The following is a 16,163-nucleotide window of genomic DNA, read 5'->3' as shown; positions in this document are numbered from 1 at the left end:
AGTGATGTGTCGAAGATTTTGATTGGTTAATATGCATTCTCTAAATATTCGTCTGCTAGAGAGAACTTTTCGCTGTCTGTGACAAATACAATTCAACGCAGCTGTGCTACTTTGATTTATTCATGAAATTCTTCGAAATTTCAATTGGTTCTTGCATGCAATCGCGTTGCAAAGAAAATATCCTCTGTAGAAAAGAAATGAAAGCCACCTTAACGTTGACTTGAAAGCGAGGCAGTGTAAAACGCCCTCTGTCGGCGACAAAACGCGCACCTGTTTTAACTGTGCCATTTCTTTGTTGAGATAGCGTTGGTAGGTCTCAGGCAAGAGAATGGAAGGCCAGCAAAAAAGAACGTTAGATGAAGCTGAACCATCATTATTAGAAGGTGTAAAGGCCCTAATTGTAGACATAGAAGGAACGACAACGCCTATAGGATTTGTCAAGGTATGAAATCGATGAGCATTGGCCATTGGGGATGCGTGTTTAAATGTATTACTCTTACGCGACATGCTTCTTCCGGCTTGTGCATCAGCAACAGAGTATACATGCCGATGGTAGGGTCATATTCTGATTAATTTTAGGATTCATAATGATTATGTTAACTAAGTATGAATGTCACGTATATTACATTATCAACTTAGACAAGTGAAAGCTGAATATCTTAAATGGCGCATATTTCAAATCCTATGTATTTCATGACTGTACAGTACAGGTCAAAAGTTATTTACAGCACCGACATTGCAAACCTTTTAGATTAGAAGACGGTAGACTTTAAGGAAATTGTGCGTGTATTTGGGAGAAATAATTCAATAATGAATCATTTCCTGATTGATAATTTTCTGATTTTAAACTTTATCATGTTTATGATTGTTTTTTGTTTTATGTCAATTTTATTAGCTGCTCCCCACCTTTCATATAATGACAAGTTTGAACATTGTATATAACTGTAAAAGAAAATTAAGACAGTTATACACAAATATAAAAGCAACTTTCATGAGTGGCACTGAGAAATATTGATTTCTAATATTATTATAAAAGCACATATATAATATTGCTTATAAATCATATTATACATTTAAGCTATGAATGTAAGTTGGCTAGACTCCTTTGTCAAACAGTGACATATAGTCACAGATTCACAGTTATAGTGGGCCTAGGTCGTTAACTGTTAAGTTAATTTCTATTCCCTCTGTACTTCGGAATGAAGTACATATGTCACTATAATAAATTATTTATTTACTTCTATGTATTTCTATATTGATTGCAGTAATACTGTACTGTATTTCTGAGCATAGCTTTGGGTATGCAAGAATAAACAAATGACGGGTATTTGATCAAGACGTAATTCTCTTTAAATTTTTTGACAGGAAACACTTTTCCCTTATGTAGAAGAAAACATTGAGAGCTATTTGAAAAAGAGGTTTGATGATGAAGAAACCAAGGCAGATATTACTGCACTCCAAGAACTGGTAAGTTAATCATTCAGTCAATCAAGTTATGTTCTAATTATTACTTTTGAAATTAATTTGATGACAGGATTTTTAAGGTCTTCCGTTTCCAACAGAAGACCTTCTACTGATTCTGTTGGTAAAGATTATTATTCTTTTTTTTTCTTCTACTTCCTAGACGCCAACTTTGAAGCCTCATATCTCACTCATTTCTCAATTGATTTCGCTCAAATTTTCAGAGATATTAGAAGTTACTAAACTCTATCAGAATGCTGTCTAAAATTTCAAAAAGTCACTTCCGGTTTTGAGTTATTTCCCTTTAAATGAAAATTTATAGGCTTTCGTTTCCAGACAAAGGCTCAGAGACGGCTAAAGCTGAAGCAGAAATTCTACCGATTTTAGATAATAGAAGGATTGAAGTTGTGCACATCGGTTTTTGTTTTTCGATTTCTCTATTAAAAATGGCGCTATATAGGGGTCAAAAATTAGAACGCTTAATAGAACCAAAAATTACTCATATTTTGCTTTTTATCTTCTAAACTAAAAATATTTTGTTAAAATATATAGAACATAATTTGTGCAGAATTAGAAGATCTTTCAAATGATATGTCGGAAAAAGGGCTGACCCCTAAATTGAGGGATCTAGAGGGGCCAAAAGTTTTTTTCCAGATATCTCAAAAAGTATTGAGAATTTGTTATACATCAAAGAAGCAAAGTTGTTGAAAATGTCAAGCTTAATCTAATGGAGTCGTCAAAATACGTCCAGCGTCGTCACTTCCGGTCAAACCGGAAGTAGTCGGAAAACGCGTATTTTTGCCGTTTTTGACAAGTTTTTGGGTAACATATGTCTCTGGGAGCTTAAAAATTAATTTTCTGTGCATCGTCGTCACTTCCGGTCAAACCGGAAGTAGCAAAAAATGGCTTATTTTTGCATTAATTAACATAGCTTTAGAGAATTCAAAGCATTTTTGGGTGTTATTTCTCATTTTTGTTAAAAATGAAAGCTACTTCCGGTCAAACAGGACGGAAGACCTACTCGTTGCTTTGCAACGAGCTTTGCTCTAGTTTATTTCACTGTTTTGTTTGCAATGAAAAAAAGGAAATAACATTAAGAAACAATTATATTTTAATATATTTTGAAAGGATAAAGTAAATAGTTGCTTTTAAACAAGTTTGCTTGGAAATAAATTTTCAGGCAATAAAGGAAAAAGCCGATGATCAGGAGGGAGTGATAGAAATTCCCAAGGAGGGCTCAAAAGAGGAGATCATTAAGGCAGTGGTAGCCAATGTCAAATGGCAGATGGATGCCGACAGGAAGACCACAGCCCTAAAACAACTGCAGGGGCACATCTGGAGGGAGGGGTACAAGACGGGGAAAATTAAGGCAGAGTAAGTTATCACTCTCGAGTGTGTGCTGTCTAACCCCTTCATATGCTGCATTTCATTTCCTGCATAGCATTTGTCAGAGCAAGAGGCTGCTCAAGTTAAGTCTTATCATCACTTCCAAGTGATTACCATTGTAATTGAATTTTTAAACAAATTATTTTTTTTTTTAATGAGAAAACTGATTTCAAATGCAAAAAGAACTGCGAGAAGAACTGTATATCCCAGTTGTACTGTTAATTCAATGTTTATTTTTTCCTAAATGAACAAAAGAGGTTGCTTTTAAAATAGGGCTGAAAAACATTACTTGGTTTTCTTTAGATCTCCCAAATAAAAAAAAAATTGTCCCTTTGTGAGAAGATGAGAAAAATTTTGAAGACCTGTCCTTACAGTTTTTCCACTATCCACTTTCTGGTGATGTTGGAATGTGTCTATATCTCAAATTATTTATATTTTAGACTGTTTGAGGATGTGGGTCCAGCCTTACAGCAGATTGTAGAGGAGGGGATCAATGTTTACGTGTACTCCTCCGGGAGCGTGGAGGCCCAGAAACTGTTGTTTGGGAACACAGAGGAGGGGGACCTGCTAGAGGTAGGGTTTTGGTGCCCACAAGGTGCTCTCTATTACAGAGAATTTAGGCTATGAAGACCAGGTCCCATGATATGAACTGAGAATAGACTTAAGTAAAAAATTCTAATCAATATAACTTTTGGGGGAAAAAAACGATAATGAAAGTAAATTTGCATAATTTGTAGGAATTTGAATATCAAACATAACTAGTGATGGGGAATCGGGAAAAAATCAGAATCGATTATCGGTAATAATCGGCTGGGCATAATCGATTAATAATCGATTATAATCGAAATTTTGAACTTTAATGAAATTAATATAGAAAAGTTACAACTTAATCAGATTTCTGTCAGACTTTTACAAAAGAACATTTACTTACATAAAATATTCAAAAAAAATAACTGAAATTTTTTTTTTTAAAGTGGAAAATAATATTTTGTTTACTTTAAAACAATATAGGACTATTGAAACAGAATGGGAATTTATTATTATTTTTTTTTTTTTTTACAAAGTCCATGCAATGGGTATTTTACTGATATTAGATCCACCTTTCATTTAATACATGTATCTATTTCTTAAAATTAGTTTTAACTAGTTAAAATTGCAAGTTTTAAAAGTAATTATCCAGAAGTAAGACTTGTATTTATGATTATAATTACGTTTAAAGATTGACTAGACTAACTATGTTTTCCTTTGTATAGTAAAAGATTGCAATATTACCATTTCCTGGTATTAGTCTAACCCCATATTTAATCATGGCGGTAAAAGTATCAACAAGATACGGAATCCTTGCATGTTTTTAACATTCATCACTACTTTTATGCTCTTTGCACTTGGATTTGGTAATAAAATTAAAGTATGACAATTTTATTTTTTGTTACCGATGTCGGCGACATTTATTTTATAATCGATTAGTAGCATCGAAAAGCTTCTAACGACCGACAATCGATTGTCGGCGACAATCGTTCCATTACTAAACATAACTGCAAAATTTTAAGAACATACATTGAATAAAACTGAAGTTATTCAGAATCAAAACTAAGTCTATTTTCAGTTTATAGGATGTCTTTTGTGGACATTGGTCAGCTAAAGAATGACAAAGATGTATTGATATTATGACAGGAATATTGTCATGGAGAACAATATTTATCTATAGAAATAAATTTCAGATAGAATTGTTTTATTGTGGTAAACTTTCAACAAAAGTTCAGGTTTTCCTTACAGTTCATCTAAGGCAGTTTTAATCTGCTTACATGTTAATGATAAAGTGATTGGTCTACCTTTTTCTTTTTTACAGCTCTTTACAGACTTTTTTGACACAACAATAGGAAGTAAAAAGGAATCGTCCAGTTATAAGAAGATAGCAGAGAAAATTGATGTAAATCCAGAAGAGATCTTGTTCCTAACAGACATGCCTGACGGTAGGAAGAAGTTTTTCTGATCAAATGACAAATGAAATTGTAATGCACTGAATTCATATCCTGAAAAACATGTGTCAGCTGAACCTCAGTATCTCAAACACTGATATCTTGAATATAAGGGATATGTTGAAGTGATTTGGATGTCCCAGCTACATATTCTTTAAGTTATGAACCTTGACGTCTGGAGTCCAAGTGTATCTCCAATTTTTTTTCATGGCCCTGTCAAGTTGGAGATAATTTACTGTACATTTATACATTCGTTTATTTAAGCTTCTAGATGACATAGTATGAACTGAAACTCAAGACAGTGATGCAAACTGCTTATACCAACACCTGGTTTTATACAGTAGTACCAAAAATATATGATAAGCTTATTTCATTAGAAAAAAATATATATAACTTGTGGTTTAATTTATTTTACAGAGGCCACCGCAGCCACTCAAGCAGGAATGAGGAGCGCGTTAGTTGCGCGTGACGGAAACGAAGAGTTAACGGAGGAACACTTCCAGAACTTCCTGGTCATCGAGTCGTTCGGAGAATTATTTGGTGATGATGAGGAAGACTATAAACGATTAGAAGGCGAGGACAACGGCGAGGTAGACGAAGAGGATGAGGAGGAAGAAGATCTTGGAGAGGAGGAGGAGGAGCCGGAAGATGAGGACGACGACGATGAGGAAGACGCTTAGGCGATGACTGGTCAGACGATGACTTTACATGGGCAAGTGCAAACAGAGACATGTGTCTGGATCCCACTCCTCCAGCTGTGTGTAGAAGTGTGTGTATACAGTGTATTGTAAATTTGTAGAATGACTGTGTCCTCCTCAGGGCCAAAAGCTGCTGTTTATTCGGGCTATTCCTTTAAGACAAAGTGTTCATGTGTGAAGCACAGTGTGTAAATGTTAGTTTATTAAAAGAGATGGAAAGAGAGTTATTATGATTTTTGTCTTTATGGAATAGTCAGATATGGATGTAAAACCAATTTTTTTTTACCACCACATTTACCAGAAAAAATGATGTATAGTTTATAGAATGAGTGATGAAGTTATATTCATCTTTGATATTTTATCATTTCATTGCTTTGTTAAGTGTATGGTAAACAAGTAAAGATTCAATGTGTTACTAGTTAATCCAAAGTACTGTGGTTTATATGTGAAAAAAGGCAGCAATGAGACGTTATATTAAATGTTGTAAGAATTTAATGCTTCTTTTAATTTATGTTAAAAGCATCTGTGTTAATTGTTAATACATGCAAACAAAAATAACAAAACCATGATCACATGTGTACCTTTCATATAAAATGTAAACCCAATCACAAACCAATGATGTTTAACATAATATTATAAATTGTCTCTAAGTTGTATAACTGCTAAATTCAAGCAGATATAATGATATGTAATTCTGAGCGCTAGATGAGTGAGTTATTTTGTATTTTCTGGATATCAACATATATCAGATTTTTGTTAGTTCATGATACTTTTTTTTTAGTTTCGGAAAATTTGCTGTACATTTTTTTCTTATTGCTTTTACTGTACTTTTTATACAGATATGAAATGGCAAATATTGATAATGTGCTTACATTTTGACTACTTTTACTAATTTGTACTTTATTAATGAAAAGAAATGTTGCAATGAATTTTTTTTTTTACAGAATATTTTAAATCTCATATCAATTACAGCAATGTTTTCCCACCTATTTTATCAGAATAAATAATGGTAGATTATAGTAATCTTTTATTCTTGAATTTGATTGTGCTCTAGAAACAGTTTCAAAAGATTTGGAAAAATGGGTTGGGTTAAGAGGGTCTAGCTCCTCCCCATGGATCTTCAATGACAAATGACTGAATGCAAAAGGGAATTTATTTCAGGATTATTTATTACAAGAATATACATGTATGACATCACAGGATTTGAAGAATTGCATGATTGAAAGAATGTACAAATCTCAAAAGTTGTTAGAGACTGGATCTGCTCAAAAGAATTTTCTCGCAAAATAGAAAAATTATTTTGTGATTGAATGGAGGGAAAGTTTCTAAAGAATTAGTTGTCTAGAAATTGTAAAGTAATATTTTGCAATTGACATTATTTTTGTACAAAGATGAATTTATTGCAAGTCCTCTCTTTTATATCCAATGTTCATATGCATATACATGTACACATAGATTGGATAATAATGTGTAGTGAAATTCCTTGCTTCATCACTCTTGGGCAAGAACATGGAGGCATAACCAACAGAAATGCTGGGGCACCAAGAGGAAGCTGCTTTCATTGCCAAGGTGGTTCAAGTTTTAATGTGAAGACAAGGAACCTGCAGGGATCTATCTTATAGAACCATTTCATGCTTAGTTTGGACTTTCAGTAAGGCGTGGCATTCTCGGTGCTACATGTTTACCGCCTGTCAAATGGCGAATAGATTCTCATTGGTTCAGAAATTAATAACATCAGGAACTTTAAATTGTTGTTGACAATGATGAGACAACCTAAGCTCCACCTCTGTGCAGGATGAGACAATATAATTGGTTATTCGATACACTAATTGGCATTTGCCCTATTATATCTGACCATCACTAATTCTGGCCAACCAGAATTTTTCCCTGTTTAACACAGATTAAAAAAAAATTCTAACAACCATTACGGGTTATAATTTATATCTTTATTGTTGAAGCCAGATTTTAAAAACTAACAACCAACACACATAATTTTTGCACTTTTAAATTTTGCACTCTATGACTTTAGAATTAACATGGAATAAACTTTTAGATGGGTTGGAGATCTATCAGTACCAAAGGTCTGAATCCACGACTATCGTGTTTTTCAACAACTAAATGTACATACTGAACAAAGATAGAACCAAAATAAAAGGATAAACAATTATCAGACAGTGACTGGTGACATTTAAGGGCAGCTACATAAAAGGGTTTATTAAGATTAAAGGTTTAAGATTAGAGCGTCAATAAACATCAAAAGAAGTAAATTAAGTGACGATCATTTTTCCATCTCTGGGCTCAGGTGGAATTAAGGCCGCGTGGAATTGATAGAACTTAAATTCGTCAAAATGTGGAAAAAGTGTTCTAACAGTCCACACAAAGCCCGAAAAATAAATTATGTGCTGTAATATATATTAAAAAGAAAAGAAGTCTTTTCACGCCCTGATACTTTTCAAACAACGATAGGTTGTATTTGCACATATAGGATCATTATTACCGACGGAGAATTTAATTGTAAAAGGCGGCAAACTTGAATTGATAACCTTGTAGCTTTAACTTAATTGTCAGTAACTTGCCTCAAGTTAAAATTGATCGTACTCAGAGCACGCTTATGCATATCAAAAAATCTAAGAGACATAAATTAACACAACATGCAGATGATGTTGAAATACTGTTGAAGGAAAGTTGGCAATGGAAAAGTTGAAGTCAATGCATTTGGCATGCAGGTTATATTTATAATAGCTAGTTTATCACTGACGTACCGGTATATTGTCAGTAAAACAGTGAGTTGTGTTTCTGCAACTAATCAAGAAATTGATCACGTTGATTTATATATTCCCTCGGAATAGGTACCATTACCTTCCAAGTTTCAATTTTGAAGCAAATTTACAAAAAATATCGATTTGCGATGTTATATGAATAAGTGAATTTATTTTTAAATTGGGGCGTCGCGGACGCAGAGAGAGAGAGAGAGAGAGAGAGAGCGCAACATTTTATTGAGGGACATCTATAGCTATTGAGTAATCGCAATGTAAAATACGAATATTAAAAAATCTAATTTTTTAATATACGTAACATACGTATACACGTGCATCTTTCCAATACTTACTTTAACAATAATTATGTCTCTCAGCAAATTGAAAAATAATATTATTTCCTCCAGGGACAAATTGAAAAATATTAATAAGTACATTGCCAAGATTTGTGCAACGGAATATTCAAAAGAAGGTATAATTCCTATATTATCATATTGGAAATTTTTGAAGTGATTGAATTGATATTTGGGGGAGAGGGGGGGGGATCCGTCGATAATAATGCTCAAAAATAATTTTGATATATTCAGGAAAAAATACAGAATTTAAATGGATATTGGGGGAATAAGCTGCGTACATGTGTGTTTAGCTGCAATAATGTAGCCCCCCCGGGGGGGGGGGGGGTACCCTCTCCAAAAAATATCATCAGATTAAAAAATCGGAGAGGGCTACATTATTGCAGCTAATGTGTGTTGTAAAACCTAACTACAAAATTCATTTTTACCGTTGAAATCAGACTATATAAACACAAAAAAAAATTTGTTCTGGACCCTCAAATTTAGCTATAAAAATTCTTAAACTGACCATGCAGCTTTCTATATATGATATAGGACCCCCGACACCAATCAGTAGAAATGTTGAAATTTCTAATGAAATCCATCGTTCAGTGTAATTTTCTTTCGTTCAATTTGTCCTTTCTGACATATTTTATTTGAAAAATAAAATATGTCAGAAAGGACACTTTCCTTAATGATTTCTGGACATCATGGGACACTGCATGGACCATTTTTTCCCGAAAGAGGTGGTGGGTGAGTCCATGGTCATTTTTTCGTTTAGAACGTTGTTACCGAAAGAAGATGGGCGGATAAGGCGGGCAGAATGCCTATAGCGTCAGATATTAAGAAATCACATTTGATATATACATTGAGTATTTAAATTTACATCTCATCATTGAAATTTATGAAATTATTAGAAAAAAACGTTTTCTGAGAAAAAATAAATCTCTTTTAAAAAATTTCATTCATAAAAGTATTCCATGGTATTCGTGGGATTCGAACCCCAGCAATAAAATACCGATATATCAGACTGTTGTGAGACTAACGCACTAACCACTACGCTATATGGCTCATGAGTTGTAAGTAATGGATTTATGCCGAATACTGTTCTATATGTAAAATTATCAGACTGTTTGAGGTCTGTTAGGGCCGAAAACTGTCTGATAAGTATTATTTAGAGAACGAGACGGGTTCTGTATCGTAGATACAAATTTGGGGGTGGAGACGAGTGCGCGAGCACGAGTCTCCACCCCCAAATTTGTATCTACGATACAGAACCTGTCGAGTTCTCTAAATGATTTGTGACACGATCAATCAAAAATAGCTCCGCCCACTTTATAACTTTGCAGCATCCAAACTTCCGCCAGAGTTCTGTAGATGAGGCCCCGACGGGGAGTACGCATCCGCAGTATATATATTTCCACGGAAAACGTAAAATTTGGTCAGATTAGTTTTGACATTTTAACGGGGTAGACGTAATCGAGTGATAGTCAGTCTTAATGGATAAGGTGGAGGATTTAACCGTCATTGTGACACGATAGCGGTGTTTTTCTTTGAAGTTTACTGTTCTGTATTAGCAATACAGAACGGGGCTGTGGTAGGCGGAGCTACTTTCCGTTCTGTATTAGCCCTGTATACAGTATTGTATTTGCCAACTATTCTGTATCTAAAATACAGCACGGTCTAAAAATAAATCTGATTCAATTTAGCAAAAGCACGTACAAATAGTAAATGCTGATGTTTTCCTATTATAAATTTTGGAGAAATACCCGGTATTTTCCTGAGAATGTAAAATGTCAAAATTTCTCAATCACTTTTTAAAAACTTATTCCACACAGAATCTACACGTAATTTCGATCCTAAGTAAAAGGAAAATTAACAATAACGGAATACATTCACTCTCCTCGTGCAAAATCATTCAAGTCCATTTTTTCCGCGTTTTTATTTTTTAAAATTCTTCTCGCTGACGACAGCCACACGTCTCTTTCACTTCGTTTTTAATTTCGCAATTCAATTTGAAAATAAAAATCCGTGACATCAAAGTCCATCGATGAATTTTCTGTAAATCCTGTTTTTGTTAATCTAGATAAACCGGGATTTTAAGACCCCTCAGTGAAATAAATTTATGATAAATCTCCATCTTCAATTTAATAGATCACAACAATGACGGTTAAATCCTCCACCTTATCCATTAAGACTGACTATCACTCGATTACGTCTACCCCGTTAAAATGTCAAAACTAATCTGACCGAATTTTACGTTTTCCGTGGAAATATATATACTGCGGATGCGTACTCCCCGTCGGGGCCTCATCTACAGAACTCTGGCGGAAGTTTGGATGCTGCAAAGTTATAAAGTGGGCGGAGCTATTTTTGATTGATCGTGTCACAAATCATTTAGAGAACTCGACAGGTTCTGTATCGTAGATACAAATTTGGGGGTGGAGACTCGTGCTCGCGCACTCGTCTCCACCCCCAAATTTGTATCTACGATACAGAACCCGTCTCGTTCTCTAAATAATACTTGGCACACAAGTAGACTACACTAAGACACATAATTCTGTGCATCAGTTTTTGATTTCGATGAATGGTGTTGCCGTGGTTACTAAAAATAGAATTTTCTGTGAAATTCTTTTAAAACACTACTCCTTCTACAGTTTTGGTCTGATTTCAATTTAACTTGGCACACAAGTAGACTACACTAAGATACATTAAATAGTGCATCGGTTTTTGATTTTGATGAATGATGTTGCCATTAGTACTAAAAATAGAAATGTCCGTGAAATTCCTTTAAAACATCACTCCTTCTACAGTTTTGGTCTGATTGCAATGGCTTCTTTTCTTATCCTTTGTTATAAGTACAAACCAGTAGAGCTACAGTCTCGACAGAGACTTCTGGTTTTCTTATTGCTTTTACTGTACTTTTTATACAGATATGAAATGGCAAATATTGATAATGTGCTTACATTTTGACTACTTTTACTAATTTGTACTTTATTAATGAAAAGAAATGTTGCAATGAAATTTTTTTTTTACAGAATATTTTAAATCTCATATCAATTACAGCAATGTTTTCCCACCTATTTTATCAGAATAAATAATGGTAGATTATAGTAATCTTTTATTCTTGAATTTGATTGTGCTCTAGAAACAGTTTCAAAAGATTTGGAAAAATGGGTTGGGTTAAGAGGGTCTAGCTCCTCCCCATGGATCTTCAATGACAAATGACTGAATGCAAAAGGGAATTTATTTCAGGATTATTTATTACAAGAATATATGACATCACAGGATTTGAAGAATTGCATGATTGAAAGAATGTACAAATCTCAAAAGTTGTTAGAGACTGGATCTGCTCAAAAGAATTTTCTCGCAAAATAGAAAAATTATTTTGTGATTGAATGGAGGGAAAGTTTCTAAAGAATTAGTTGTCTAGAAATTGTAAAGTAATATTTAGCAATTGACATTATTTTTGTACAAAGATGAATTTATTGCAAGCCCTCTCTTTTATATCCAATGTTCATATGCATATACATGTACACGTAGATTGGATAATAATGTGTAGTGAAATTCCTTGCTTCATCACTCTTGGGCAAGAACATGGAGGCATAACCAATAGAAATGCTGGGGTACCAAGAGGAAGCTGCTTTCATTGCCAAGGTGGTTCAAGTTTTAATGTGAAGACAAGGAACCTGCAGGGATCTATCTTATAGAACCATTTCATGCTTAGTTTGGACTTTCAGTAAGGCGTGGCATTCTCGGCGCTACATGTTTACCGCCTGTCAAATGGCGAATAGATTCTCATTGGTTAAGAAATTAATAACATCAGGAACTTTAAATTGTTGTTGACAATGATGAGACAACTTAAGCTCCACCTCTGTGCAGGATGAGACAATATAATTGGTTATTCGATACACTAATTGGCATTTGCCCAATTATATCTGACCATCACTAATTCTGGCCAACCAGAATTTTTCCCTGTTTAACACAGATTAAAAAAAAAATTCTAACAACCATTACACGTTATAATTTATATCTTTATTGTTGAAGCCAGATTTTAAAAACTAACAACCAACACACATAATTTTTGCACTTTTAAATTTTGCACTCTTTAGAATTAACATGGAATAAACTTTTAGATGAGTTGGAGATCTATCAGTACCAAAGGTCTGAATCCACGACTATCATGTTTTTCAACAACTAAATGTACATACTGAACAAAGATAGAACCAAAATAAAAGGATAAACAATTATCTGACAATGACTGGTGACATTTAAGGGCAGCTACATAAAAGGGTTTATTAAGATTAAAGGTTTAAGATTAGAGCGTCAATAAACATCAAAAGAAGTAAATTAAGTGACGATAAACTTTCCATCTCTGGGCTCAGGTGGAATTAAGGCCGCGTGGAATTGATAGAACTTAAATTCGTCAAAATATGGAAAAAGTGTTCTAACAGTTCACACAAAGCCCAGAAAAATAAATTACTTGCTGTAATATATATTTTAAAAAAAAAAGTCTTTTCACGCCCTGATACCTGTCAAACAACGATTGTTGTATTTGCACATACAGGATCATTATTACCGGCGGAGAATTTAATTGTAAAAGGCGGCAAACTTGAATTGATAACCTTGTAGCTTTAACTTAATTGTCAGTAACTTGCCTCAAGTTAAAATTGATCGTACTCAGAGCACGCTTATGCATATCAAAAAATCTAAGAGACATAAATTAACACAGCATGCAGATGATGTTGAAATACTGTTGAAGGAAAGTTGGCAATGGAAAAGTTGAAGTCAATGCATTTGGCATGCAGGTTATATTTATAATAGCTAGTTTATCACTGACGTACCGGTATATTGTCAGTAAAACAGTGAGTTGTGTTTCTGCAACTAATCAAGAAATTGATCACGTTGATTTATATATTCCCTCGAATAGGTACCATTACCTTCCAAGTTTCAATTTTGAAGCAAATTTACAAAAAATATCGATTTGCAATGTTATATGAATAAGTGAATTTATTTTTAAATTGGGGCGTGTTTTATTGAGGGACATGCTATTGAGTAATTGCAATGTAAAATACGAATATTAAAAAATCTAATTTTATAATATACGTAACATACGTATAATACACGTGCATCTTTACAATACTTACTTTAACAATAATTATGTCTCTCAGCAAATTGAAAAATAATATTATATCCTCCAGGGACAAATTGAAAAATATTAATAAGTACATTGCCAAGATTTGTGCAACGGAATATTCAAAAGAATGTATAATTCCTATATTATCATATTGGAAATTTTTGAAGTGATTGAATTGATATTTGGGGGAGAGGGGGGGGGGGGATCCGTCGATAATAATGCTCAAAAATAATTTTGATATATTCAGGAAAAAATACAGAATTTAAATGGATATTGGGGGAATAAGCTGCGTACATGTGTGTTTAGCTGCAATAATGTAGCCCTCTCCGATTTTTTTTATCCGATGTTTTCTGGAGACTCTCCCAAAAAAAAAAAAAAACGGAGAGGGCTACATTATTGCAGCTAATGTGTGTTGTAAAACCTAACTACAAAATTCATTTTTACCGTTGAAATCAGACTATATAAACACAAAAAAAAATTTGTTCTGGACCCTCAAATTTAGCTATAAAAATTCTTAAACTGACCATGCAGCTTTCTATATATGATATAGGACCCCCGACACCAATCAGTAGAAATGTTGAAATTTCTAATGAAATCCATCGTTCAGTGTAATTTTCTTTCGAGAGAGATTTTATTTGAAAAATAAAATATGAGAAAGGACACTTTCCTTAATGATTTCTGGACATCATGGGACACTGCATGGAGAGAGAGAGAGCGGATAAGGCGGGCAAATGCCTATAGCGTCAGATATTAAGAAATCACATTTGATATATACATTGAGTATTTAAATTTACATCTCATCATTGAAATTTATGAAATTATTAGAAAAAAAACGTTTTCTGAGAAAAAATAAATCTCTTTTAAAAAATTTCATTCATAAAAGTATTCCATGGTATTCGTGGGATTCGAACCCCAGCAATAAAATACCGATATATCAGACTGTTGTGAGACTAACGCACTAACCACTACGCTATATGGCTCATGAGTTGTAAGTAATGGATTTATGCCGAATACTGTTCTATATGTAAAATTATCAGACTGTTTGAGGTCTGTTAGGGCCGAAAACTGTCTGATAAGTATTATTTAGAGAACGACGGGTTCTGTACAAATTTGGGGGTGGAGACAGTGCGCGAGCAAGTCTCCACCCCCAAATTTGTCTACGATACAGAACCTGTCGAGTTCTCTAAATGATTTGTGACACGATCAATCAAAAATAGCTCCGCCCACTTTATAACTTTGCAGCATCCAAACTTCCGCCAGAGTTCTGTAGATGAGGCCCCGACGGGGAGTACGCATCCGCAGTATATATATTTCCACGGAAAACGTAAAATTCGGTCAGATTAGTTTTGACATTTTAACGGGGTAGACGTAATCGAGTGATAGTCAGTCTTAATGGATAAGGTGGAGGATTTAACCGTCATTGTGACACGATAGCGGTGTTTTTCTTTGAAGTTTACTGTTCTGTATTAGCAATACAGAACGGGGCTGTGGTAGGCGGAGCTACTTTCCGTTCTGTATTAGCCCTGTATACAGTATTGTATTTGCCAACTATTCTGTATCTAAAATACAGCACGGTCTAAAAATAAATCTGATTCAATTTAGCAAAAGCACGTACAAATAGTAAATGCTGATGTTTTCCTATTATAAATTTTGGAGAAATACCCGGTATTTTCCTGAGAATGTAAAATGTCAAAATTTCTCAATCACTTTTTAAAAACTTATTCCACACAGAATCTACACGTAATTTCGATCCTAAGTAAAAGGAAAATTAACAATAACGGAATACATTCACTCTCCTCGTGCAAAATAATTCAAGTCCATTTTTTCCGCGTTTTTATTTTTTGAAATCCTTCTCGCTGACGACAGCCACACGTCTCTTTCACTTCGTTTTTAATGTCGCAATTCAATTTGAAAATAAAAATCCGTGACATCAAAGTCCATCGATGAATTTTCTGTAAATCCTGTTTTTGTTAATCTAGATAAACCGGGATTTTAAGACCCCTCAGTGAAATAAATTTATGATAAATCTCCATCTTCAATTTAATAGATCACAACAATTTTACATATAGAATAGTATGAGGCATATATCTTACTTAAAACATTGCCATTTAAATGTCCAAAAGTTACCTGGAGGAGTCCGATAATAACACAATAGGAGTTAGTCCATTGTTTTTTACACGTCTAAGAAGTAGACAAAAGAAATGAGACAGTAAAAACAGTGAGTGAACTCTTGTTTCATTTCATTCATTCAATGGTAGTCGTTTAGCTAAGCAGGAGTGGGGTCCGGTGGTGAATGATTTCATTTTAAATTTGGAAAATTTTTATTCATTTTGTGCATAAATTGATACAGATTTCATTTTTGGTGATATTATTACCATCACCATGGAAAGTAAAAAATGGAGATTTTCATCCTG

The 16,163-nt window shown here is 33.8% G+C and overlaps 1 protein-coding gene across 1 annotated transcript; it reads left to right on the top strand.

Moving 5' to 3' along the window:
• Window positions 1–241: 241 nt before the first annotated feature.
• LOC134265992 (enolase-phosphatase E1-like) lies at window positions 242–6,543 on the top strand. The gene is made up of 6 exons (XM_062748188.1): window positions 242–442; window positions 1,366–1,467; window positions 2,642–2,835; window positions 3,288–3,420; window positions 4,697–4,820; window positions 5,244–6,543. The coding sequence occupies exons 1-6, from the start codon at window positions 329–331 to the stop codon at window positions 5,504–5,506; spliced, it is 930 nt and encodes a 309-aa protein (XP_062604172.1). The 5' UTR covers window positions 242–328; the 3' UTR covers window positions 5,507–6,543.
• The last annotated feature ends 9,620 nt before the right edge of the window (window positions 6,544–16,163 follow it).

This window comes from Saccostrea cucullata, unplaced genomic scaffold, assembly GCF_032062105.1.
Source record: "Saccostrea cucullata isolate Sc308-1 unplaced genomic scaffold, CSIRO_AGI_Scuc_v1 ctg377, whole genome shotgun sequence".
Lineage (NCBI taxonomy): Eukaryota > Metazoa > Mollusca > Bivalvia > Ostreida > Ostreidae > Saccostrea > Saccostrea cuccullata.
Note: the sequence above shows the minus strand (reverse complement) of the source record. Positions and strands in the feature narration are given on the sequence as shown.

What these genes read in the sequence shown, in the direction of transcription:
- LOC134265992 (XM_062748188.1), top strand. Translation starts at nt 329, where the DNA reads ATGGAAGGCCAGCAAAAAAGAACGTTAGATGAAGCTGAACCATCATTA. An exon ending in CGCCTATAGGATTTGTCAAG is followed by an intron (nt 443 to 1,365) that starts GTATGAAATCGA and finishes ATTTTTTGACAG; the next exon opens with GAAACACTTTTCCCTTATGT. An exon ending in AGGAGGGGGACCTGCTAGAG is followed by an intron (nt 3,421 to 4,696) that starts GTAGGGTTTTGG and finishes TCTTTTTTACAG; the next exon opens with CTCTTTACAGACTTTTTTGA.